This window comes from Mesitornis unicolor, unplaced genomic scaffold (assembly GCF_000695765.1).
Source record: "Mesitornis unicolor isolate BGI_N332 unplaced genomic scaffold, ASM69576v1 scaffold15364, whole genome shotgun sequence".
In the NCBI taxonomy this organism is placed as follows: Eukaryota; Metazoa; Chordata; class Aves; order Mesitornithiformes; family Mesitornithidae; genus Mesitornis; species Mesitornis unicolor.
In genome coordinates this window covers 28,511-55,359 of record NW_010178169.1, presented here as the reverse complement: position 1 = coordinate 55,359, position 26,849 = coordinate 28,511, and the positions used below count along the sequence as shown (strand labels likewise).

At 41.2% G+C, this 26,849-nt stretch overlaps 1 protein-coding gene across 1 annotated transcript in view; it reads left to right on the top strand.

The window, feature by feature from the left end:
- Positions 1–23,229, top strand: part of CRAMP1L (Crm, cramped-like (Drosophila)) — a 41,236-nt gene extending 18,007 nt beyond the window's left edge. The window contains exons 6-20 of the mRNA XM_010182360.1: positions 3,814–3,899; positions 4,653–4,776; positions 5,876–5,957; positions 6,952–8,214; positions 11,576–11,753; positions 12,907–13,088; positions 13,759–13,833; positions 15,066–15,147; positions 15,896–16,000; positions 16,957–17,135; positions 17,703–17,783; positions 18,828–19,062; positions 19,321–19,485; positions 20,118–20,263; positions 22,644–23,229. Of these exons, the coding sequence (XP_010180662.1) occupies positions 3,814–3,899; positions 4,653–4,776; positions 5,876–5,957; positions 6,952–8,214; positions 11,576–11,753; positions 12,907–13,088; positions 13,759–13,833; positions 15,066–15,147; positions 15,896–16,000; positions 16,957–17,135; positions 17,703–17,783; positions 18,828–19,062; positions 19,321–19,485; positions 20,118–20,263; positions 22,644–22,808 (3,148 nt within the window). The 3' untranslated portion in view covers positions 22,809–23,229. The remainder of the gene's footprint in view (positions 1–3,813; positions 3,900–4,652; positions 4,777–5,875; positions 5,958–6,951; positions 8,215–11,575; positions 11,754–12,906; positions 13,089–13,758; positions 13,834–15,065; positions 15,148–15,895; positions 16,001–16,956; positions 17,136–17,702; positions 17,784–18,827; positions 19,063–19,320; positions 19,486–20,117; positions 20,264–22,643) is intronic.
- The last annotated feature ends 3,620 nt before the right edge of the window (positions 23,230–26,849 follow it).

The window sequence follows — 26,849 nt, the reverse complement described above, 5'->3', positions numbered from 1 at the left end:
TTAAACTAAAGACTTTTGTTTCACATTCAGGAGTAAAATGTTTTTATTTAACTTAGGTTTTGTAACAACCTTTACATTTAATAAAAAACTACATTTAAATGAATAGAAATATTTTCTGGCTATCTTTGTAAATGTGTAGGATTTGTGAATGAGTTAAAAAAAACCATACCACAACAAATGCATAATTGAAGAAATACTGTAAATACGCAACAGTTAAAGCACAGTACTACTCCGTGCCTGTCAGCATGTGTGCGTTTGCCCCCCAGTCTTAGAGGTTCTTAATATCACAAGTAAGAAAGATCGCTAAACACTGAAACTTCTAACAGGTATTGATTGATCTGTCTGGTTCGGTTGCTGGGTGTGCTTTGTGTGCTGTGGGAGTGATAGATCCTTCATTGCCTTTGATTTCCTTGGAAAAGCTGTTTGGCATGCTGAGGGGGAATTGTATCTCCCTAAAAATATTGATAATAAAACAACAATTCATCCTGACAAAAAGATGTACCAAGTCAATCATTTTAAATAGGCAGGATATGTTCTTGGTATCATGTTATAGTAGTAGTTCTTAATGCATATTCAGTAGAATAACTTTTCAAGATTTACCATTTTCTGCACTTGGAAATATCTAGGATCTAAGTGAAGAAAAGGAAGGAACCATTTTTGAGCTAAGAGTAGTTCTGTTGCAGGCTGTTTTGTTTTTACTGTGCTTTTCTTTTGAATTAGTAGAACGGTTTTTTTCCCAGCCTTCCAGCCATGGATTTAAATTAGAAAACTACAGTCTGTAAATATATCTAATTTTATATTAGCTTAAAGAATAACTTATTATCAGACTCTCCCTAGGTTGCTTGAAACCCATCATGCTTTGTGGAAAAGGAAATTAGGGGAATTATTTCTGACTCTCCAAGCAGAACACCTGAATGTAGAGAGCTGGGATGCTACTTCTAAAATGTATTTTGGGGAACAATGAAAATAAAAGTATTGATTGCTGTAGTTGTGGAAGTGTGCTGTTAATGCCAGGGCAAAAACTTCTGAGTGAAATTTTTAACATTGTTTTGTCAATCTTGTGTGTGTTCTGTGTTTCTTCATTTGGTACAATTGCTTCTTCATTTTGGTACAATTTGACCATTGTACTTGGCTTGCTAACTTCTAAACTGCGTAATAATGTTTCTCCCCACAAACCCCTTCTCCTTACACTGTCAAAGTTACAATATAATAATAATAGTAACAATAATAGTGCTATTTCTGACTCTTCCCTTGCATGCAGTTACTTCAGGGTCACATTTGATAAAGAGGTGTTGCATTAGCTAAAATCACGATGCAGGAGGAAAGTTTCAGCTTGCACAAGTAGTCAAAGGAATTTGCTGTCTTAAAGCAGTCTAAATTTGCAATATAGCGAACTGTTTCAGGTTGCATTACTGGTTTTATTTTGACAGGCTTTAGTGGATTTTTGTATGAGGCTATTATGAAACTGTTTTCCACTAGCACAGGAGGGAACATCTAGGCATGTCCTCAGTAAGCCAGGAAATCAGTACAGCACCTCTGATTGCTGTAATGCTGTAATTAACTCCTTGCAAGAACAAGGAAGACAATAGTTTTGCCATGTTTATGCAGCAGCGTTGTTTTCCATACAATGGTTCTATCACATTCCCAGACTTCGTGTTTTCTAGCAGTGGGGTGCATTTGTGCATCCTATCATCTCAACACGAGCTTTGTAAAATTACTTACTGGGATGAACAGCATTAGTGGTAATAGAGTAAGTGTAGCTTTCATTGAATCACTGCAGTTAAAGACAAATGGTGTTTGTTGTGAATGGTGAGGATGTGTTACTTCAGCGTAAAACTACGTAACAGGAAGAGGGATTTCCAGGAGCTATAGTAAAAGTTGAAGACTTAGTCCTCGGCTGTCTTTCAGATACTGTTCCTGGAGGAAATAATAATAAGCACTGAATGAAGAAATGTACTGTGTAGCTACAGTTTTTATTTACAGCAAATCCTCCATGTTCTGCCAAAGCCTTCAGGTTTTATACCAGGCTGCTGCCAAAGTTTGGGGTTGTAGAGATTCTCCACCTAAAGATTCAGACCCAAGAAAGAAGTTGTCCAAACACTGACCAGCTGAATTAGAGAGCAGCAGAATCTGTGGCTGAGTTTCCTGTCCCCGTTAATACACTGCGGCCCCCATTAACTTGACATGAGTGCATTTGGATTGATTCATACCGATCTTGTCCTCACTTCTGTTGAAACTTGCTTTATTTACACATTAAAAAAAATGAGGTGCTAGATGCATATGATTAAACTTATTTTCAGGAGATTTATTTTCAAAAGAAATGTAGATTTGTCTGAAATCGTATTTGTGCCTTAATATAATGAGGAGGATAATGAGCCTCATGCATTAAGGCTAAGTTGTCCATTGCAATGACCAGGAGGAAGTGTTACCTTTCATTGTTACCTTGTGTCATTGACTAGATACCCACAAGTGTTACTGTGTCCTTCTCTAAGAGTCTTGCCACTGGCAGAGCTTGACCGTTGTACTCGGTGGGACCCGCTATCTTCAAACACTTCGAGTTTCCAACAATTCAGTGCTTCTGTGACAGCAGCTGTAGTGTTGTTGCTGTTGCAGATGTGGAAATACAAAGCGTTATTTAAAACCAGGCAAGTAGCTCTTAGGTCTTTTGTATTTTTTCTTAAGTAGTGCTGCTGCCAATTTCTCTACAGCCCTTGAGAGCCTTCTCCTCCTTCCGTTAGTTCAGTCATCACTACTTCTGTGTTAGAGCTCTTCAGAAAGAGCGAGAGCTAACTGCTAGCTTCTGGTAGCTCAGTGCAGATTGAGGAAATCTGCCCTTCCAGCCCTGGGGTATTCTGAATCTGTAGAAGTTCACAGCTCAGTAAATGAAACTTTTGAGCTGCTCACCTCATGCACTCCATCTTCCCAGGTCTGGCTTCACTTCGGCTGCCCTTCTGCGAATTTCCCTCTTAGCAGTGTGGACAAAGGCTCTTTCTGCCTGATGTTGTCTTCCTTACAGTATAGGAAAAAATAAGATCCTACTCTAGGAATATTCTCCATAATTTCTTTCATTTCACTTGCAAGGACTTGTGTTCAATCCTGCTGCTTCTATGCTAGCTGATCCTTATTGCTTGAAGTATTAGGTAGTAAATACGTCCGTCAGTAACTTTGTTGGTCTCAATGCCTGCCTTTTAAGTATCTGAAAAAAAAAAGGGCTGACTGAGTGAAGAAATCAATTAATTACACTGTGTGAGGGGAAAAAAAATGGCCTCTTGCTTTTAAGGATCTTCATAGCTGTTAATGTGGCATTGAAACTAAAAGCCAGTGAAATTGTACTGTAATAGTTACTTCTTGCACAAGCTGTTAGACCTCATTTCTGCAACAGATATGATGTTGATATGCCAGAATGGAAGACTCTTCAAAAACTTCAGACTTCTTCTTCCCATAAATAATGAGTTAGGAGTATAAAGAGGAGACTAGTAATTGTCTTTTATGAAGAAGCTGTTTCTGAGGGTACTTCTCAACTGAAGTAAAATAATTCTGATGCACCTCATAAAATAACAGTCCCTCCCTAAGTGAAGGGCCCAGTGTTTCATGAAAGTCAGGAAGAGAAGGATCGCAAGAGTAGCATTTCTATAATGAAAACTAAGGGGATAAAAAAGATTGAACACTCCTGTGAATCTGTACTGCAAACCCTTGAATTTCTTTGTTGATTCCTTTAGCCGTGATTGTATTTGACTCTGTGTCCCTAGTATGTGTGTATTCACAAACTTTTGTTAATGGTGCATATAAATACTTCTCTTTCAATGTATTCAGGGCTACAACTGTCCGTTACAAAGGCAGAAACCTTCGTATCAAAGCTCCGATGTGCAGGGCTTTGAAGAAACTCTGTGATCCAGATGGTAAGTAAGAGATGCTGGAACATGAAAGGGTTTTAACAGATGGTCAGGAGAATGAGAGAGAGTGGGCCTGTTTTGGTGTGTACTTCACTGGCAGGGAAGTTTGTGCAATTTCACATTTGTGCTGGGCACAGATACGTCCCTATTGTCTTACTTATCCTGTTTGCTTGTATAATCCCAGTAACTTTAGGACCCACCCAGCTCTCTAAGTCTTGGAGTATGTCACTAGCTAAACTGAAAAGGAAGTAGCTACACCAGGCAAGATCACTACTGCTTTGCCAATTGTGCTTTCACTGTATGTGAAGTTTAGTCCCTTGTACCAGTGAGTAAGCAGTAGTGTGGTGTTAGCATGGAGCATTTTAGTCTTTTTTCTTTTTTTACTTTCTCCAGGTGACACACGTGTGATTTTTTTTTTTATTATTATTTCTCCTTTCTTCTTCTTTCCCCCATAATGAGTAGAATCAGTGCAGTTTAAAGGTCTGAAATACTGTACTTGTTCAAAGCTTCCAGCTACATGATTTTGACGCTGCTTGCTCAACTGGAAACTCCAGTACCACTGCAGTGTCCAAGGAAAAAGAGAAGCGTATTAAAATAGGAGGTAGACTAAGGAAGCATGTTCCACTGGTGAAGCTGAGCTGCCTAAGTTGTCTGTAGGTGATACTAACATCTGCGATGGGTTTTTTTAATGTAACAGTATATAGTGTTCTGAGTTGTCCTTGCTTTGACTTATGCCTTTTGTGCCGCTTCTCCCTTCAGGCGTCAGCGATGAAGAAGACCAGAAGCCAGTACGTCTTCCTCTCAAGGTCCCCGTGGAGTTGCAGCCACGAAATAATCATGCATGGGCTCGAGTGCAGAGTCTTGCCCAGAATCCACGGCTTAGGTAATGAACTGATTCTGGTGCTCAGAAGAGAATAGGGAAATATACGAACAGCATTCGAGCATCTTCCTCTCTTCAGATGAACTGGGAGGTTCATATCTGATAATGCAGTTTGCCTAAATGTGCTTATTCTGAAGGCGTTGTCCATTCAGAGTACGTGATTGTTGTAAACATGAGATATCAGACTTGAGAATTAGATTACCATTGTACTTTATATCACTTTAATGTGAGTAATAATAGGAGTTGGAGATGAATATACTTCATGTCACACCCATTTTTCAGAGCAGAGTGCAAGCAAAACGGAGATACGCAGCACTAGTTCTACTAAAATTTGTGTTGAACGTACCATGAGGTAGAGGCACAGTGGAGGGAAGTAAAACAATAGCCAGAGGTGCTTGCACCAACACTCCAAACATGTCGACTGCAGCACAGTGATACCAGCAGAAAGGCGAGGATTTGTAGCTTAACCTCCTCCCAGCAAAATGGAGTTGGTGTTGTGGTTTTGGTGTCATCAATGGCTGTTCATCTTAATACTTCTGTCTAGTCCAGAATTTCAGGCAGGAAACACAAGGCCTGTGTGATGATGATTGTTTTTCAAATAGAGTACTTCATTATAATGACCAAAGATCATGCAGAGAGGAAAATGAAGATCTTTAGGTTTATTTTGTAAAATGCTTTGAGAGCAAAAAGTAAATGTTTGGGTTTTTTGGTGTTTTTTTGGATGACTTTTTTTCTATACTTCATGTGGTAGTTTTGTGCCTTGCTTGCACTTCTGCAGTTTAGGTAAATCTTGGCATCTTTTCCTATCCTCTTCCACCTGAAGAAACTGGTATCTGGAATTGTGGCAACCAGATTTATCTGATAGTCTTTTAGATCTTTCTCAGTTGTGAGTTATCTAGATTTTAAAGTTGCAGGAAAACATACTTTTTTATTGGTTTGTTTGTTTTTTTTCTCAGAGCGTGGGAGTGGTAGCACTGTTCCCTGTGCCTGTGTTATAGAATGCCAGTTTGCTAGATGGGAATTAGGGGAACATCGGGACTGTGGTTTGAACTTCTGCTGACGTTTTTCCTCTGTTTCCCTGCTTTGTTTATTTTGCATACAGGATGATTGTGGAGTTACATCGGAAAGTCTCCAGCCTCATTGAGTTTCTGAAGCAGAAGTGGGCTCTCCATGAAGTGCGTATTGTATCCTTTTTCTGGTTAGTCTGTTCTGTATGCTGTGTCCTGGAAGCAACTCCCTTCCTATTCAAAGTTCATTTTTGCATTGGAAATGTGATTCTACCTCAAAGTTACTAGCCTGTGCTTAGTAAAGGTAGAGTTTGGTATCTCAGCATCACTAATGGAGCCTTTCACAGGAAATCCCATAATATTCCACTTTTACCTGAACTCTTCTCTACTATGATCTCCTGAAAAGCTAGTTAGTAATAAATGAAGCTCCCTGCTTTTATTTCATTCCCTTAAACAGTGAGCTTAGTCTTGTTTCATTATAGATGGGTCACCACCATAGAAGCCTGGATAATAAGGGTTAGGGTTTTGTTTCTAGTTTCAGCAATGAGATTAAGGACAGATCTTTCCACTTGCTTTATGAAGTTTCACCAAATGAGGGCTTAAGCCTCTTGTCTAGGTAGCTGCTGCTACCTCTTACAATATTTGTATGCTGTCTGAGGCATACATTAGAGATATCCTTACCTCTGAACTTTGATCCATGGAATAGAAGGATTTGTGAGTGAACAGCCATGCTGTTCTCCTGGTGACTGGTATGCTGTATCCTATTCTTAGTCCTTTAATTCAGGCTTTTCTTTTTAATTTGAGAGCCTGGAAGAAGTAGAAGCATAGCACTTGAAACTTAGAAGGATGTCAAAATGTGTAAGATGGAGATTACTGCACAGAAAGGGGAGTCTGGTTTGCTATGCAGTGACATTGGGATTTTTTGCTTAGTTTTGTTGCAGTTTGTTGATTGGGTTTTTTTTACAATTACAGTGGTGTACAAAGCAGAGACAAGTAATTTTGTCTGGAGCAGCAATTTAGTCTGTGCTTGTAGCAGATCTTCAATGTAGTCCTTATCACCACGAAAGTACTTAATTTCTGATCATAGAGTGTTCATAGCTATGCTGAATAGAAAACATCCTTGTTTGGAAGGGCAGATGATTGTTGTATTCTTTGACACATGTGTTTTTAGCGTAAAACACTAGAAGAACGGCAGCTTCAGAACTCCAGAGACTCAGAAACGAGAAGCAGCTACTCAGAGGAGAAAGTGATGCTCCATCTCTTTCCAGGAGAGAATTGTACACTCACTCCGCTGCCTGGGGTTGCCAGAGTGGTCCACTCCAAGGCTTTCTGCACAGTGCATTGGCAGGAAACTGGCAAATGCAAACAGAACACGAAAGACACTCACTTACTACCCCCTGCACAAATCCTAGGCATACAGAGTCAGGGGACAGCTAGAGGACAGCTAAAATACACACGGGGAACAGAAGGTAAGGGTGTTGGAAGGGCAGAGAGCACTACAGAGTCAAGCAGAACATCTCAGTCCACAGCTGAAGTTTCTGCAAGCACTGAAGATGGTGCCCCAGAGACCGGCCTGGTGGAAGGAACAGCCTCAAATCTTGGCATCACTAATTCTCTCCAAAAACTGGCTTCTGGACTTCAAGATCCAGGAGGGAACCAAGAAAAACTGAGCTCAGTGGCCTTCTGTGTGGAGGGCAGGGAGGCCCTGATTAGCGACCAAGCAACTGTGCTACCATCGTGCAGCACAGCTTGTGCTTGCAGTAAGATCCCTGATGTGGAGGAACTGTCTCTGCTCGACCCATTCCCACGGTACATGAAGTCCTGTCAGGACCTGATCGTCCCAGAGAAATGTTCTTGCACAGACAAACTGCATGAGAAAGACTCTGCTCCAGCAGCTGGTGATACTTCTCCTGTGGCTCTTCCAAGCGGGAGGAGCACAGAGACATCTGACTCCTATTCTCAGCTACCAAGAGGAGGTGTGGCTTCACCCAGCAGTGGCCCATCCAGATATGAATCTCAGGCTAGCCACAGTCAGGGCCAGCAGCTTGATGCTTGTACCAAGGATATAACCGATGCAGTAATGGAGGATTCTCAAGAGAGGCTGGGCTCCTCATTTCCACCTCCACCTCAGGAACAATCTAGTACAAAGTCTCTCAAAGATGACCCAAGCCGGCTCTCTCAACAGGTTAGAGAAGAAGGATGGAGTCTACGAACTTCGGAGAGCCTTACGCTGGCTGAAGTCTACCTCATGATGGGCAAACCGAACAAGTTGCAGCTGGAATATGACTGGCTGGCTGTCTTGGAGCCAGAAACCCAGGATACTAGGGAGCAAACGTCTGAGTCGAGTGCTGTTCCTGCATGTACCTCCTTTCACAAGCAGAGACTCCTAAACTGCCTTTTAAAACTCATCTCCACTGAAGTCAATCCCAAACCAGTAAGTAGCTCTTGTTCATACTTCAGATGCTAAATTTTTATTTGATATGGGGAATAATAGCCCAGTCCTGTTTGCCTTGTCAAGATCCTGGGCATTTGTGTTTAAAAAACAAAAACCAAAAAAACTCAACACAGCCCAGCTTGCTACAAAGTGGACTTTTCCTCAATATATTGCATTTGCTTTTTACACTACCTTCTAGTTTCTGATTTGCTGTGAGTCTCAGTGGTGTTACAGTGAACATTTAATGTGACTACTGAAAAGATCACTCATGAGGTTAGGTTATAAAGTAATAGAATGGTTTGGGTTGGAAGGAACCTTAAAGCTCATCTAGTCCCAACCCCCCTGCCGTGGGCAGGGACACCTCCCACCAGCCCAGGCTGCTCAAGGGCCCATCCAACCTGGCCTTGAACACTTCCAGGGAGGGAGCATCCACAGCTTCTCTGGGCAACCTGTGCCAGTGCCTCACCACCCTCATAGTAAAGAATTTCTTCCCTAATTCTAATCTAAATCTACCCTCTTCCAGTTTGAAACCATCACCTTTCCTCCTATCACTACCTGCCCTTGTAAAAAAAAGTCCGTCCCCAGCTTTCTTGTAGGCTTTCCTCCTATCACTACCTGCCCTTGTAATCCCTTTCTTGTAGGTCCCTTTCTTGTAGGTCCCTTTCTTGTAGGTACTGGAAGTCCACAGTAAGGTCTTCTTAGAGTCTTCTCTTCTCCAGGCTGAGCAACCCCATCTCTCTGGTTTTTTATCATAGCAGAGGTGCTGCAGCCCTCTGATTGTTTTTGTGGCCTTCTCTGGACTTGCTCCAACAGCTCCATGTCCCCCTTTTGTTGGGGGCCCCAGAGCTGGACACAGTACTGCAGATGAGCTGTCATGAGAGTGGAGTAGAGAGGCAGAATCTCCTCCCACGACCTGCTGGCCACACTGCTTTGGTTGCAGGCCAGGATACATTTGGCTTTCTGGGCTGCGAGTGCACATTGCCGGCTCATGTTGAGCTTCTCATCAACCAGTACCCCTAAGTCCTTCACCTCAGGGCTGCTTTCAGTCCATTCTCCACCCAGCCTGTATTTGTGCTTGGCATTGCCTCAACCCATGTGCAGGACCTTGCACTTGGTCTTGTTGAGATTTGAGTGCACTCCTCTCTTAAGCCTGTCCAGGTCCCTCTGGATGGCAGCCCTTCTCTCCAGCGTGCCAACTGCACCACTCAGCTTGCTGTTGTCAGCAAACTTGCTGAGGGTACACTTGATCCCACTGTCTATGTTACCAACAAAGATGTTTAACCAGTCCCAATACCAATCCCTGGGGAACACCACTCATCACTGGTCTCCATTTGGACATTGAGCTGTTGACCGTGACTCTGATTGTGACCATCCAGACAATTCCTTATCCTCTGAGCAGTCCCATCAGTCAAATCCATGTCTCTCCATTTTAGAGGCAAGGATGTTGTGTGAGACAGTGTCAGACGCTTTGCACAAGTCCAGGTAGATGATGTCAGTTGCTCTTCCCTTGTCCACCAATGCTGTAACCCCATTGTAGAAGGATACCAAACTTGTCAGGCGTGATTTGCGCTCAGTGAAGCCATGTTGGCTGTCACAAGTCACCTCCTTATTTTCCATGTGCTTGAGCATAGCTTCCAGGAGGATCTGCTCCTTGATCTTGCTGGGCACAGAGACAGAGGAGGCTGGCTGGCCTGTAGTTCCCTGGGTCTTCCTTTTTTCCTTTTTTAACAATAGAGGTTATGTTTCTGCTTTTCCAGTCAGTGGAAACTTAAGCAGACTGCCACGACTTCTCAAATGTGATGGATAGTGGCTTAGTAACTTCATTTTGAGTTCCCTCACAACTTGGGGGTTCATCTCATCAGGTCCCATGGGCCTGTGCACCTTCAGGTTCCTTAGATGGTCTTGAACTTGGATCTTCTATGGTGGGTGGTTCTTCATTCTCCCAGTCCCTGCCTTTGCCTTCTGTGACTCTGCCTGCCACAGTGATTTTTGTGAAACTTCTCAGATTCTAGGACAGTTGTTTAATAGACCTAGAAAAAAATCTTCCTTAAGCAGGCAGCTGGGAATGAACTTGCTTTCCTTCTTGTGCATTGTAACTAATATTTAAGGTCTGCCCCTGTGATGACTGGGCAGCTGTTTTCACCTAGTGCAACCAGTTGCAACTTAGTACAGCATCTTTTTAAAGACCAAAAAGACACTAAATTGAACAGATTTAGCTGAATTCCTGTGATGGAGATATGCTGAGTTAAAGATACCACTTGCATCATATTTCAGCATAGGATGCATATGTATCATTATTCCCAAACACACGTAGTTCTTTGATCTTTCTTTGTTGGTGCAGACTTAACCCTCCCAAAAATACCTCCTTTTGATCCTGTTGTTATAGACACAGAATGTAGGATTTTATAAATTTAAAACCATCTCTGCTCAGATACAGCACCAGATATAGCCTTTGTTTAAATTGTAAAGACTTTTGGTCTGACATCTCACAGATCTGGGACAGTGTCTCCTCTTTTGGTATCTACTTTTATTTCTGGTGACGCGTGTGACAGTCAGGGATGACATGATTAAACCACCACAAACTAGAAAGAAGGAAATCTCCTTAGACTTGGAGGGGAGAGGGATAGAATTGGAGAGGAAAAGAACAGTTGTTATTTGCAAGTGTTTTCCTGTCACTTTCGCACTCTTGGTGTCTTAATCAGAGTAGCGTAGTGCTCCTGAAAAATGATGGAGCTCTTTCAGATATGTACCATGGTGTACATTCCAATAAAAAGAAGTCACATAATCTTTTATTTGTCAGATACCACTTCATACTCGCTGTGTTTCAGAAAAAGAGGCACTCTTGCAGCAGTTAATGTCATGGGTCTGATACATATTAAAGAGGCAAGGATGGTAGTTCCTGCCCGACTGAAAGTGCTATAGACTTTTTTGAAAGTTTTGTCTCTTAAATCCTCTGCATTTTATCAAATAATGACAGAAGCCATGATATTTTTGCCACAGAGTACTTTAACAGAAGAAGGATTGATTGTCTAGATCCGTGCTATTTTCTCGAGATAATATGTAACCAAGCCAGAATGGCTAACTGTGCTGTATTTCATTCCATGCAATGACGATCACCAGCATAAAGCAAACTGTAGCAAATTGCATTGCAGTCAATTGTGGATGGTAATATTATGTCTGTGGTTGCACACAGATTCCTTAAAACAGAAGCATTTTCTAGAAAAGTGTTTAAACAACTTAATGAAATAATTGGATAGGCCTGGAAAATTAATAAAGCTTCAGGCTTCCTAAGTAAAATGAGTTTAACAATATATTTGTTGGAACAGTACACAATGTTAACTTAATGTGTGAACATTTTTAGACACCTGAGATGAGCTCTGTTGCCACGTCGCCTATAAAGCCTGCACAAGAGGAGCAGTCACTGACTCCTCCGGGAAAGGTGATTGCCATCAGCACCAGGAGCCCAGGTTGTGCACGAAATCAGTCTGCCCTTCGCAACAACAAGACTTTTTCTCCTGGTGCTGCTTCCAGCTCCTCAGGTGAGTATTCATAAAAATCCACTTCAGGAGATCAGACCATTAGTATCTCATACCGTGATGAGTACATCCCAGTAAGGTAGCACTGGGAGAATGAGTGTTCTTGCTCGTACAAACTTAACTGTATAAGAACATTGGTATGTGTTAATTTGCTTTAGAGCTGTCCTAAATTCAGTACTACTTTGAATCTTGAAAAGCAATGCGTGTCAGTAATACAGTTTACAGTCCAGAAGCATTCTCAGAAGTCACTTAGAGAAGATGCTGGCATTTGTTATGAGGTGACTGATACAGGGCATGGGATCTCAAGGGAGTGAAGGCTTACAGAGAGGGAGAGTAAATACATGGTGTAAAGTTGGTTGATAAAATAATTACAGAAAATTATCTGTGCCATTCTGCCATTATAAAAAATGGAATGATTTTGTATTACCTTTTGTTTTAATAGAAGGTACAGCTGCTATAACTTGTTAACCCTCACCATGCAGATCAAGTATTTCAGTTCTGTTCTTCAGTCCAGTTGCATTCGCCAGCAAATGTTTTATGACTTCAAAAGAAGTCTGTGAAGGTGTCAGGGTTGCTGGGAACAATTGTGATTCTTACGCTATCCTTTTCACATCCATGCTCTAAGAATCAGTGGTCCATGAGTATGTTGCAAGTACATGTTTGTCTTGAACAGAGGAGCAGTTGCAATTTGAATTACCATGGCGGGGGGGAGGTGTGTAAAGAAAACATCGACATTGTAGAATGAGTCTGTTTTTGTTATCTTTCCCTACAAAAGGAATGGTGAATATAGTTGGTGTAGTGCGAAGGGCCCTCAAGTATTTCTGCAAGCTGAATAGACAAACTGGTTAACACAGTCTGAAAGGGGCTTAAAACTGGGTGCTTAAATTCTCCTTTCTTTAGTAGCGTAAAATCGCATTTAACCCCCTTCTTCCAAGGATTTCAAAGCAAGTGAATGTTTGCAGTGTCCTTGTGGAGCAGGTAAATACCATCAATTTGCAGGTGGAAAAACTGAAGTATTGAGAGTTTCATGGTTTGAGATCACAAGCAGATGGTAGCAGAGCCAGAATCTATAAGTCCCAGCTCTGTATGATCTTTCAATTACTAAGTAGTTAGGTTTTGTTTTCACTTCATTTAAATTGCTGTTAAAAACTTGCAGGTTTGAGAAACCTCCCTAGACCTCTCTTGGTGGCTGGTCCTTCAAGTTCTGGAAGCACTGATGCAGATGGTGGACTCTTTGCAGTTCCTACAACTCTACCACCCAACAGCCGCCATGGGAAGCTGTTCTTGCCTAGCAAAGAAGCAGAACTGACCTTCCGGCAGCACTTAGACACAATCAGTGTAAGTGAAGTGGCTGAATGAAAAATGTAGCATGTTGTGCCTTAGCCAGCATCCTGTAGGTATTTTCAGGGGTTTTTTTGGTTCATCAGAAGGCATGGGGTTCCCTGTGAAGCAGTGCTTCTACTGATGGTCAAGGAAAACATTCTGTTAGCTGAGATTGGGGAGATTTTGACTATATAACTATGCTTTGAAGTGACATCTCCTCTTCAGACCTGCATCTGAATGCCATCACACAGCCCGATGAAACTGGTTCACTCTAATTAAGTTACTCCAGCGAATGTATTTGCCAGATTTAGCAAAGCTGACATCCTTACCATGCAGCTAATTTTAATACAACCTCCTTGCCATATTTAATTTAAGTACTCATTTTATTTTTAGATATACAATCTCAGTAACAACTTCATGGCAAGCTGCAGTAGTTAAGGAGTGAAATTGGGTTTTTTTGGGGAGAAGGCTTTATCTCCATAAAACAAGAAGGGGAAAAAAAAAGTACATTCCTGGTGGAAAATTTTCCTGCAGCAGCAGAAAAAAATATTCTGTCTGAAACAAAACACAATATTTTAATAAATAGTTACAGATTTATTGAAAAACAGAGTTTAGAGGGGTAGAATTCTGACATTCTGTGTCCGTGCTTAAAATACTTTCTAATGCATTTCCTGTTCTTGTCCAGATGCAGTCGGACTTCTTCTTGCCGAAGCCAAGGAAGTTACGGAACAGGCACTTGCGGAAGCCGTTAGTAGTACAGGTCAGAACAATTGGCAAAGTGTGAAATGCCTGGTTTGCTTCCTGAATAGATACCAGTAAGGCTATAATGATTTGCACTCAACTGCAATAACAACCTGAAACTTCCCTCATACATCTGCTGGAAAAGTGAAACTGAACTTATGAAGGAACGAGCATTTCAGTCTGTATTGTAACCGACCATGTTATATTCCTATATGAGGAATGTCAACAATAGTTGTGCAGTGCATGAGGTAGTTTGGAAACAATAAAGAAGCCCCTCATCTGAAAGCAAGTTCTGCCGTTTGGGCTTGCAGCCGTGGGTGCATGTGGTATCCTGATCTGTCATTGTTGGAGCTGTCAGTGCTATTGCTACAAGATCCCCCTTTAGATACTTTTTCCTGCTTCCTCCTTGGTAATGGCTGTTAAACTGGGGTGGGTATAAACCTCTGTAGTGAAATACAGCATAACACTATTTGAAAGAACGATGATTTCTGGAAAAAAAACGAGACTTGTAAAGAGATGTATGAAAGACGTAGCCTGTTGGCATGGAACTTTAATGGTAGGAAGGCATTATCCTGCCGTAGGCTCCTCTGATAGCCCAGCAAAAAGACACATGCCACTCTGAAACCCCAGGCATGTCCTGTGCACTTGCGGCAGGTGGAGAACGTGCAAGAAATCTAGAACCAAAATAATGGAAACTTGTTTGGGGAAAACAAAGTTACCAAGTGTCAATATACCCTTTTGGGTATTCTGCAGTGTAAGAGTAGGAGACCAAGAAATTAGATGCATACTGGGTTTTGGTACTGAGATATTCTGTTCTATGCAATTCCATTTGTTTCAAGAGCTCCAAAATACATACGTCTGCATCATTAATTCACACTTAATTGCAATGCAAGATGAGTTTGCACACAGACTAGATCCCATCCTTAAGGTCACTGCTGTAATTCTGTGGGAGATTTGAAAATACTGCAAGAATAATCGGAAAGGAATATAGTTCTAATTAGCATCTTCAGAGAGTTGTCCATGTGGAAATTTTCTCCTATAGTAATTTACAGAGAAAATGCATCATTCCTATCTGTAGCTTCTTTGTCAAGATTACACAGACCTTATTGCTGTGTCTGTTGCATAATAGTCATGCCACGTAAATACTCTCTTTATTCTGGAAGGTATCATGAACTTCTGTGCCTTAGAAGATGAGCTTTACCTTCTGTTCTGTGTTTAAATATGTTCTGGTTTCTTGTTTCTCTCATGTAGAGAACACTGCTCCCCAGGCCATCTGGAAATCCATCCCAGCATGTCTGTTCCTTTTCTATCTTATCCAACTCGTCCATTACAGGTGAGTCTACATATCTTCTATCACTTTTATGCTGCCATGAGATGGGCTGGAAATTGTCCCTTAAAACTTCATAAAGGAATAATTTCTAAAAAGAGGAACATACCCTTTCAAAATCACAGAGTCCTTTACCAGTTGCCGGAGTCACTTCCTACAGGATGATGGGATTGTTCTACTGAGTTGTTGTTGAGCAAGTTGTGATTATGATTGAAGTTTTTTCTTTCATTTCCCAGTATTGAAAGCACAGAAGAGTAAGGAGTTCTCTACATGGAGACAACATTTTTTAATAAACTACTTAGATAATAATTTTGTTTTTCTGTAAGGTGTAATAATTTGTCTAGATTTTATAATGGAGTTTTCCTCATACTTGGGATACTGTTTAAATTTCATACAGTACAATCAATATACTGCCCATTTGTCCTTTTCTGGTGACACACTCAAGTACAGTGGTGGTACAGGTGATCCCCATCTCAGCTTAAATCTCAAAAGCAGTGTGAGACCTTAAAGGTTATCTTCATTGAAAATCGTGACAACAGCTTCACTAACACAGCAGCACTTGCTGTTGCATTTTTGTGATAAGGCACTGGTTACCTTGCACTACTATTTCCAGTCTGTTTCATCACTTCCACTACTTGCCTTCCCAGGGCTCGCTACTGCTTGGAATTTTTTTGCTTCCATTGAATTGTGTTGTGCTGTGCTTTAAAGATGTGAGATTTCTTTTGCTTGAGAGGTATTTAATCCTTCACCCTAGGGAGAGGTTCATTTCGGCCAATCCAGTCCTCACTGACTAAAGCTGCTGTTTCTCGTCCAATTGTGCCCAAAGTTCTTCCAACACAGGCTACCAACCATCTGTCTAGTAAGTAATTTCTTAAACAGAATGAGAGCCATGGTCTGTTGTGAGCTGTGTGTTGTGACATTGTGGGTTTGTTTCCTAGGTAAAATCATTAGTGCCTTTGAAAGCTAAAGAAAACAGCTGTATTAATGATACCTTACTTGCTGTGGCTTTGAGGGAGCAGTCCATGGTGGGGCAGTCTGAACTTGGTTCCTTTGCTGGGCCTGGCTTCCAGGCAGAGCAAAGGGTTAGAATTTGTAACCAAAGTTGAGCACTTTTGTGATGTTTCATTGTAAGACCACTTTGAAAAGGGGTTGTGATGTATTTGGAAGAAACTTCTAAGCAGCTTGTCCACTAATGTGGGATTATGAGTTCTACAAGAAAAAAAGCCATGCTGGTATATGCCAAGCAAATACTGAGCTGCAGCAAATGAATGGGTCCCATAGTTAAAACAACTGAGTGAGGTGAAAACAATGACTGCCTCTATGTTTTCCTTAGAGCATTCTCTGTGATGGGAAGATGTTCAGGTGTTTTAAGTGCATTTTTAAAGATCTGGGTGAGGTTGACTCTGCAACAGAGGCAAGATAACAAAATAAGGCTGTTGTTTCTGTAGCTCCCCCAGTAAACTGTAGGAAGTTTCTACAAATTGCAAAACCAAATACTTGATAATTGCAGAACAAAAAAGAAAAAAGGAGAGAGCGGGGGGGGGGCAGAATTGGGATGTTTCTCTGACTGTTTTGATACGCCTGATAACATGTTGGTACAGGGCAGAAAAATTAAACATTTTAACTGAAAGGAATGTTATATTCTGTGAAGAGGAACAACTGATACAGCTGATCATATCATTACCATTTTCAATTTTTGCATGTGTTTTTACTCTGGGCAGTTTTTAAAAAACTATCTTTTAGATGAGTCACAACAAAGTTATTGCCTGAAGAAAAGACTTGTAATGTGTTTTTTGTTTTTCTGTTTCACAAAAGGTGCTATTGACTTGGCAGCTAAAAGTGCTGGTATCATCCCTGGTAGCCCTGTGCCTGTCCTGGATGCAGATGGCTTGTCAGGTGTATCTCCATTGTCACCCGATGGAGTGACCACAGTGGTAACAGGGCAGGAGTCAACAGTAGCACATCAGAATGGAGGCTCCATCACCACGGTAGAGGTCAGAGTCTCTTGAGTGTGCTTTTTGTTCAAGTCTCTTGTTCTTGCATTGTGTAATAAAGCTGTATTATTAATGACTCTTCAATGAGCTTTTGCCTGGAGCTTGCTGTTAGAGACTTTTATCATGGCAAAACCGATCTGTGTGGTATAGTGTGTATGTCAGGGTTGAGGGATCAAATCATCATCACATTGCACAGATTTCCATCCTACAGAATAGCTTTCAGCTGTGAGGCTGTTGAAGTTAGCCATGCAGAAATCTGGGCTTGAAAAGAAACAGTAGCATTTCAACAGACAGTAATTCAGGAGGGAATTTGGGGCAAAACATGGACTTTTAGGGATGTATTTGGAATGGAAACTCTGATTCTCCTTGCTGTTTCATCCATTGAAACCCAGATAGATGTTAGGCCATGGCATTTTCTCAGGGAGCTGACGGATGATTTCGAAAGGCATGACATGTAGAAAGGGCCTGCATAAACAGTGCTGTGCACTTGTGTCCTGCCTCTCCAGCTATATTTGTAGCATCTTGTGTAGATGTTTGTCACTCAAATGATTTCTGTTGTGCTTCTAGAGCTCGGGCCCTGGCTGTCGGGTTCCGTTCATCAGCCTACCAACACGGCATGAGCAGGAGGCAGTTCCTGATGGCTTCCAGGTAGAGTACGTGGTAAAAGAGCAGTTGTATGAAATGGATAATGTTCTGAAAACACCACTGATATTATTAGTTAAAACCCTTTATTACCTTTATACTGTTTCGTGGAAACTGAAATCTATAGCATCTGAAGAAATTGAAAGAAAAATTTAGGAAAGCTGCTTAAATTTATGTGGTTGACATTCTTTAAAAAAGCAAAGATGACAATCTCTGACTTCTGAAGGACAAACAGATTTTACGTATTTCTTTATATGGTGGGGAAGTTTATAATTGCTCTGCTATTTCGTACATGTGTATCTTAAACATCACAAAGAAAAATTTCTGCCATTGGCAGTCCTGTTGCTTGTATGTTGTCGAAGGAGGAATAGTAGGACTAAAATCATGGTTGTAATGCCAGCATCCTCTTCCCAGAATAATTTTTCTTCATGCTGGATACAGTAAGACATAGATACAACTCAGGTGCTGCCACAGGCACTTTTGAAGTAAGAGCATTATCATCTTATCCCCAACTTCCTTGTCCAGTGGGATCCAGGACTTTGTGTTAGATACTTAAGCCTCAGAATGCAGGCTTTTTTTTTATAGTGAAAGCGCTTTCCACCCTTCCTGTGACAGGTACACATGAAAAAGGTGTATTTTCAAGCAGTTTCAGGGGTTTTTTGCCTATACAAAGGAAAATTAATCTTAAAAACTATCTTGTAGGTTCATCAGTCATGTTAATTTTATTATTATGCTTGTTTCTGTTATGTAGGCTGTGTTAAATATTCTTTGGAATGTTGCAGACCCACATTTTTTCAGATGTTTTGGCTTGATATGGGCTGAAGTGTATTTATGCTTACAGATATTTTGAATTAAATAATACAAATTTATTATTAATATGTTCCTAGAATTTCAGGCATATTGTCTGCCAGATTATTAGTCTTCCTCCCTGCACCCCCCACCTTAAAGTCTGATTTTAATCTGATGCTTAGGAGTTAAACTGTTGTTTTTCAGACAGATTTCCAAGTCCTTTATAAATTTATGAACAATTAACTCTGTTTCTTGTAACAGGGCACATCAGTCCTTCCTCTGTCAGAATTGTCCAAGATTCCCCTCCAAAATGGTCTTTCCACTCCTCCACTTCCCTCGTCAGAGGCTTCCAGTACCCGGCTCTCTCCTCCCAATGTTTCTGCTCTCTTGGATATTTCTCTGCCTGGACCACCTGAAGATGTGCTTTCTCAAGGAGAACCTGCCACTCAAATCAGTGATTCTATCATTGAAATAGCCATCAGCTCTGGTCAATACAGTAAGTCTGAGCTTAGCTAAATTCTTCCTATTAACTTAAAAAATAAAAAATCCTTATCTTACACGTCAGCAGAACCTTTTCCAAGAAGCAGTTCTTGGTGATTTTTATATCTGTTGGAAATAAAATCGCATGCCTAGCCTTTGTTTTCTAGCATATATAGTTGGTGGGGTTTTTTTTCCTTTCTAAATATAAATTGGTGCAGTATTCTATAACTTTACTGCATTGACTGAATCAGTGATTCCTGATATTGGCTTACAGGTGAAGGTGTGTCTCTCTCTCCTGCAAAGCTGAATGGCAGTGACAGCTCCAAAAGTCTTCCGTCCCCATCCAGTAGTCCTCAGCAGAACTGGATTGCCTCTCCCAGCCACGATCCTCAGTGGTACCCCAATGACTCCACAGACTCGTCTCTCAGCAGCTTGTTTTGTAAGTGTCAGTATGCAGAGAACTACGACAAAAAAAGCACTTTGAAAAAATAAATTAAGCGCTGTTTATTAGAAGTGAATCCTTTGGAAAATCATAAACTCAGTAGCACGTTTGTAGAATTCTTCCCTTCTTGCTTTCATTTCAACAGTGTTACTTTGAATACGTTTTCTTTCTCTTTACAAGTCTGTTCCTGAAAAGATCCTGTTGGTAGATTGGGTCCATACCTTGGGACAAATATTTCCTTGGCAGTTCTTTGTACTCTGTTTAGAGCCTGACTCATCAGTTAGGTTGAGGCATTTTGGCTGTTCTGCCAAAATGAAAAGTTGCCCTTGGCTCTGCTGTTGAAAAAATAGGCTTCGTTCTGTGCTTGGCGAGCATAATCTCAAAGACAGCAGGTCACTGAGTTTGTTTGGGGTTTGGTTGGTGTTTTTTTAATTAATATTTAATAGAGCCAGTGTAATGAGTCTCTACTCTCACCCGTGTGCTGATGGTGTCCATATTGGTAACATAATTTTTAAGAGACAGAAAAAATAGGTATCTGTCTTCCCCATTGTATTTCCTTTTGCTTCTCTTTATCCTCTCAATTGCAAACATTCAGTGCCATGACTTACTGATGTGCCTGTTCTTTATAGCAAGTTTCATCTCCCCTGAGAAGGGACGAAAAATGTTGCCAACTCCTGTTGGGACTGCCAGTGGCACCTCCTTACTGGGACCCAGCCTTCTGGATGGAAACTCACGGGACTCTTTTGTGTCACGGTCTCTGGCTGATGTAGCAGAGGTATGTCACCAAATCACATTCAGCTGTCGACTTCCTTTGTTAGTGTGGTATTACTCTATATTGTCTATCATACCTTCCTGAGACACTTAAGGCAAAGATGCTTTGACACCTGCACTTCAGCTTAGTAAAACAGGGTTACAGTCTTAACAGAAGGATGTAAAATGATTCAAGGGTGTGCTGCACAGGAGTTGTAGCAAGAAGCTGTCGTGAGCACCTTCGGCTTAGGTTCTTTTTGCTGGGAAAGGTCATGTTTACCTTGTTGGACATATCTTTTGACAGAGTTGTAATCCTTCGTTTTGTGTGTCCTGCTCTGTAGAGCAGAAACTGAAAATACTAGAGATGAAAGGTTAATACTGATGCAGCTATACTACAGTTAGAGGACTGGTAGAAAAAATAAATAGGTCCAGAAGGAAGAAACAGGAAATGGCTAATACTAAGTTACCTGAGAGAATGGCAGAAGTTCCTGTGCTGCTGAGTTATTTTCTCTGTAGGTAGAATTATCCTGCTTTGAAAACTTTTAAAGAGATAGAGTGAAGACAAGCAGTTATTCAGGCTTTGATACGCTTGAGGACAGAGCTCCCCTTCAAAGGGACAGAGACCGGTGAAATGAGCTGCCAGGAATTCAGCAAGGACAAATGCAAAGTCCTGCCCCCAGGAGGGAATAATCCTAACAGCGATACACGCTGGAGACTGACTGACTAGGAAACAGCTCTGCTGAGAAGTACCTGGACATCTTGATAGACAGCAAGCTCAACATGAGCCAGGATGTTCTGTGGCAGCTAAGATGACCGACAGTGTCATGGACTGTTTCAACAGGATCATAGCAAATAGATTGAACAAAGTTATGATTATCCCACTCTACTCAACAGCTGTGAGACCATGTCTAGAATATTGTGACTGGTTTTGAGCACCCAGCACAGGAAAGACATAGATAAACTGGAGCAAGTGCAGCAGAGGGCCACCAAGATGATTATGGGCTGAAGCATCTGTCTATGAGGAAGGACTGATGGTACTGGGCTTGTTCCACCTGGAGAAATCTTCAGGACAGGAGGGACATAATTGCCTGCCACTACTTGCAAGGAGAGGTCATCAAGATGTAGCCAGGCCCTTCTCTGAGTGGTGGAGGGAACGGGCAAAAGCTGGATTGAGAGAGGTTCTGACTATATAAACGAAAACTTTTTTTCACCCTGAGGACAGTCAGACAGGGGAACAGGTTGCCCAGAGATGTGTGATGTCATTCTTCAGAGCCTTTTAAGACTAACATGGACAAAGCCCTGAGTAAGCTGGTCTGTCTTCCTAGGTGTCCCTACTTTGAGCAGGAGGTTGAACTAGAGACCTCTTCAGGTCTGTTGCGGTCTTAATTATCCTACAGTCAATAGTCGTTGACTCAGTGTAACATCATGTACACTGTAACTTTGGGGGGCTTGCCCAATGGCAGAAAAACTCCCTGTACAGACCTTGTGACCAGAAGCTGCAGCAAGCTCATGCTATTTTAACATGCCCTTGGCAGCTTCAGACTCCACACACAGCTCCACTTCCTGTCATAAATACAAAGATTCTGCTGACTTGGTGGTGAGAATCTGTCAAGATGTATGTTAATTAAAGGAATATATTATAATTTATTTGTGTGGATTTGAAGTGACATTGCAGCCCTTGATCTTACAAACTGCCTTCAGCAGAAAATGGAATAAGCCACCATTTTAGGCACACCAGAGCAGCTGTTGTGGCTGATGTGGGTTTGTGTGGGAGTCTTCAGAGGAACCAACTATCATTTAAAAATGGCTTTAATGCCAAGGTCTTTAAAGACCTTTTAGTAAGTGTCCTGCAGAATCAAGTTTTATTTACAAGTGCAGTTATTATGTTAGAGGTAATATCTACAGATTTTCGTACAGCGCCTCTTCTAGTGTGCTCCTTAATGCTGATAGGCAGGTAAGGCCCATTGAGACTCCAAGTTTGGTTTTTTTTTCTTAGAGGTTTCCATTTAGCGTGGATAAGAGCTATTCTCTAACTCGGATTAAGTGAGATAAAGTGTATGTTTCATATGAGAGGATGCTGGGAATGAAGATGAGGGAGCTAAATTCTTCTCAGGGCAAGAGGCAGCAGGCACAAATTGAAACATATGAAGTTCCACTTGAACACAAGAAAAATTTTTAATGTGGGGGTGGTCAAAACTCTCCAGAGGGGTTTTGGAATCTCCATTCATGGAGATAATTCAACACCTGGCTGGACAAGGTCCAGGCCAACCTGTTCTAACGGAGCCTACTTGAGCAGGATGGCTGGACAAAATGATCTCAAGATGTCCATTCCAACTAAAATATTCTGTGATTCTGTGACATTTCCACTGACGTGTAGCTCTTCTTTTCTCTCATGTCTCTTGTAGGTGGTGGATTCCCAGCTGGCTTGCATGATGAATGAGAACAGCATAGATTACATATCTCGTTTTAATGACCTTGCCCAGGAACTATCAATACCTGAGCCAAACCGCAGGGAAATTCTGTTCGATGGAGGAGGTGGTGGTCCCCCAATTGGGGATCTCTCACAGTGAGTGTGAGACCAGCAGGCTGGTGTAGACTGTTCAGCTAAAGCTGGAGCTTGCAGTGCTGGATCATGGCCAAGGCAGGTTGTAGAGAAGCAGCTGAGGCTCAGTTGTCCCTGTCTTGTGCGCTTCTTTCTAAAAGAGAAGCATTGTCTTCAAAGGTCTGAAGAAGTTCTTGCAAGTCCTGGAACGTGCAATATACTGGGAACAACAAAACATGGAATAGTATTACAGGAAATGGTGTGTCCCCTGCATCAGTGATACAAAATGGCAGGTTTATGGGACAGTCCTGGACTTGTACTTTGGAATGGCCTAAACAAGAAGCTCAAGCAGGGAAGGATGTTGCCAGAAGCTTCCCTACGTGAATTATTTTTTGCGTAGTAATCAAAATGCTATGATTTGGGATCCACATTGAACTTGTGGAGGATGAAAGGTTTGGGGGTGGGTATGGGAACTATTTTGCATCTTGACATGTCCTAGTCGACACACTTTTTATCAGTCAGTCAAACTGAAGTTCCTTGCACTCTCTTCAGAAGCGCTGCAACTTTATGATGCTTTGTTTTTAGAGACCATTCTGTTTCTTTGGCTATGTTTTGTTTGACCATTCCATGGGGGCATGTCCCTGCTTTCTTGTTTTGCAGGGAAGCTCTGATTCACCCTACTCCCAGATTGCATGGATCCTTGGGGAGTTTCCTCTGTTTTTAAACCCCATCACATGTCACAGTCATCATCATCATCCTGACTGCACTCATCTTCTCCACCTTTGAGATTCTTCATCACATTGCACAGTTCATCCCATGAGCAGGAGAGTGCTTTCTCACTTTGCTTAAAGAATGGTTGCTTTTTAAGTCAGGAAACACTGCAGAAGAGCTTACTAGAATCAGTATGAAAGCTTTGTCACAATTTGTCTTGGCTTTGCTGGAAACCTGTATATATTGCCATTTTTCTTCACAAAAACTGAAGATTTACCTGGGAGAGGAAATAGGAAAGAATACTATAATGTATAGAAACAAATAATATGTTAACGCTAAAGTTGTTGAGATGGTTTTGTATCATGAAGAGGAGAGGTGTCAAGTCCCAGCTCAGTCCTGTAGTCCTTCCTTATTTCCTTCTTGTTCTGAATTCCAGGTGCTCTGTCTGTAGTACCTCAGGGCATCATCTTTCATTACAGTCACTCCCAGGCACTAGTGGGTCTGGTACTCCCTCTGCTAAATCCCTATGCATTTAATGTTAGTGTTTTAATATTTGAAAGACCCAGATCCCGATACCAGTGGGCTCAAAGGAATATGAAGTTACTTTCTCTACAGCTGGTTGTGCGTCGATTCTACCTTTACAACTCAGGAGACTTTTCCTATTTCCTTTCCTACTGGTCATGAGAGAGAACACCTTCATTGTGCCCCTTTTTTTAAGCACTTGTCTGCCTCTCCAGTAAAAGGATGCCCCTTGGCTATTTTAAGTAGGGGGCTAGTCCTATATAAACCTCAACTTTATATTATTAATAAATAAACAAAACTTCTCCATCTCTTAAGCTATTATCAGGGGTTCATTTTCCCAACTTGCACTATACTCGGTGGATGTAGTTCTACCTGCCTTTAGCTACTATTACAAGGCATTGACTGGGAGTTTTTTCTTGTATCTTTGCTCACAATGCACTGATTGGATTTGCTGTTTTCCCAGTCACTTTACCCTCTTTTATGTAGATTATTTTTTTAACTGCTATATAGTTTGCCTTATGCTTTCCATCATTAAGAGAAAATGTAACAAGTTTTCTGATGCACCTCTTGTGTGGCCCAGAGCAACCTTCCTGATTTCACTTAAAAGGTAGTGAGATTCGGTGACTTTCCAAGACCCCATGTATCAGGTTGCTACTTTCTCCTCTGTGATGTAGGAACCATACAGATGTGTAAAAGCAGCATTGGTACACTTGGATGTTCCTGACAGAGAGGCAAACCTGTATTGCTAGCAGGAAAAGAATCATGAGTAGAAGTAATGGAGAATTTTGTACCTGTGGGCTGACTTCCTATTCTGACTCCGTGTCATGTGAGATGTTAAGTCCTTCTGTCATTATTTCTCTTTCATTGTTCTTACAGAGCCTTGTTTGAGAATTCTGATGCAGTTATCAGGAAATCATGTCATATAAATAGAATATAAAAAGCTGAAGGCTGCCAGGAAAATGAGTGCTGAGGAGTGTATCCTTCTGAGCATTCACCTTTGATACGGAGAGGGTACCAAATAATCTCAAGTCACTCCCCCTAAAACCTCAAAGTTTTACTTAGAGTTGAGCTGTATTTTGGTTCAGTCTTTCCCAGATAATTTCCTTTTGGTTTTGGCTTCTTACATTACTAATGCTGATTGTCCTTCATGCTGTACCTCCAAAAATCGTTTGGACTCGCAGGAGAAAAGTAGAGGGCTCCTACTGTGGCTGTGGATTGCAGGACATAAAGGAGGAGATATGATACATTCTGATCAAGTACTGTATAAAAAATTAAATCTGAACTCTCATTCTTAATCTTCTGAGTATTAAAAGACCAGCCTGATGGTCTCCAGTGTATTTAGGTAGCATGACAAATATGTCATCTTCTTTCCCAATGCTGGTAATGGAGTGGATGTGACACTTATTTTGACTATTTAAGTTGCCTACAGTAAGTGCCAGTGTTGCAGCACCTGAACGGCAGCACTCTTCATCCAGGTCAGTGAAGCCTTTCTGCCATCTGATAGAGAGAGTTCTCAAGCTGCCCTTTCCCAGCCCATTCAGTTGCTATCGCTGGAAAACAGTAATGCAGAATGAAGTCAGCACAATGGTTATTTTAATGCTGTGAGATCAGAAAACGTTAATATCCGGAACCTTTGCAAGTAGATTTGGACCACCAAGTAATGGCAAAGTGGCAATGACAGCGGTCAGTTCAGCACCCAGAATTTTGTGATTAGAAACATGTTTGGCATCAACCTCTTAAAAGTTGTCATTATGAAACAGGATTTCAGAAATGTAATGCTTTGCAAACTGCAGTTTAATAAAGCCCTTTCAGGACAAGGACGTCTTATCAGATAAAAACTTGAAAATAACTTAGATCGTTGTGGTAATTTTTAATTGGTGCAGTATTTTTTGTCCTTATTATGTGAAAGGTCACTTAAACACACCTCTGATTCCACCAGTTCTAGATTTTAGGTGAATGTGCGTTACAGTACAAATCATCATCAGTTTGTGCCTAAGACCGCTAAGCGAGAAATTGGAGGGGGCATGTAAGAGGGGTGTGAAGGTGTGTGTATACACGCACACATATTTAGGCATATATATACATATGCTTACGTGTGTGTGTATATATGTATATTTTTGGTAAAACACAAAACTTTTCCAATTTGAATTATTTCAGCTTCCCCACCAGAAGCAACAAAATCCTCATGTGTAACATTGTCAGCCTGTCCTAAGCAAACATTCAAGCGAGTTCTACTGAAATTCATGCAGAATTGGTTTTGAGGTAAATGTGACTTTGTTAGGGTTACAGCTCCTCGGGCATTGTAGGGTGGTTGGAGAGGACAAAGGGACACTAAATCCAGTTCTGGTATTAATTGCTCTAGGCTTTCCCTGTGTTGGTTAGTCACTATATGTAATAAGGAAGTCTGAGTAGTTCAGCAAGGTGAGTGGCAGAAAATTCAGTATTTATTGTCATTGTAGTCTGGGTGAAATGCAGTACCACATCCTAAGAATCGGATCTACCCGTGTGTGCATGTGTGCGCTAACTGGGTTTTCTGCTGGGTGTTGCATCCTGATTACCTGCATAATTCATTTTATCCTTTATCACTAAATCTACTAAGCATAGGAATATTTGTTTTTAATATGGCATTGTTAAGCCTTTTCTTTACACCCTTATGTTTCTAAATTTAATGAAATGGCAAATCTAATCTATAAAGACATCTCATTTACTGACTCCGCAGATCCCAGAGTGGACATTAAGTTGTGTTTTGTTTTTTTACACTCAGACTTTGGATGCATTTATAAAAGAAAGTACTGCACTTTTTTTTAACCTTTTCAAACCTTTGAATCCCTTAATT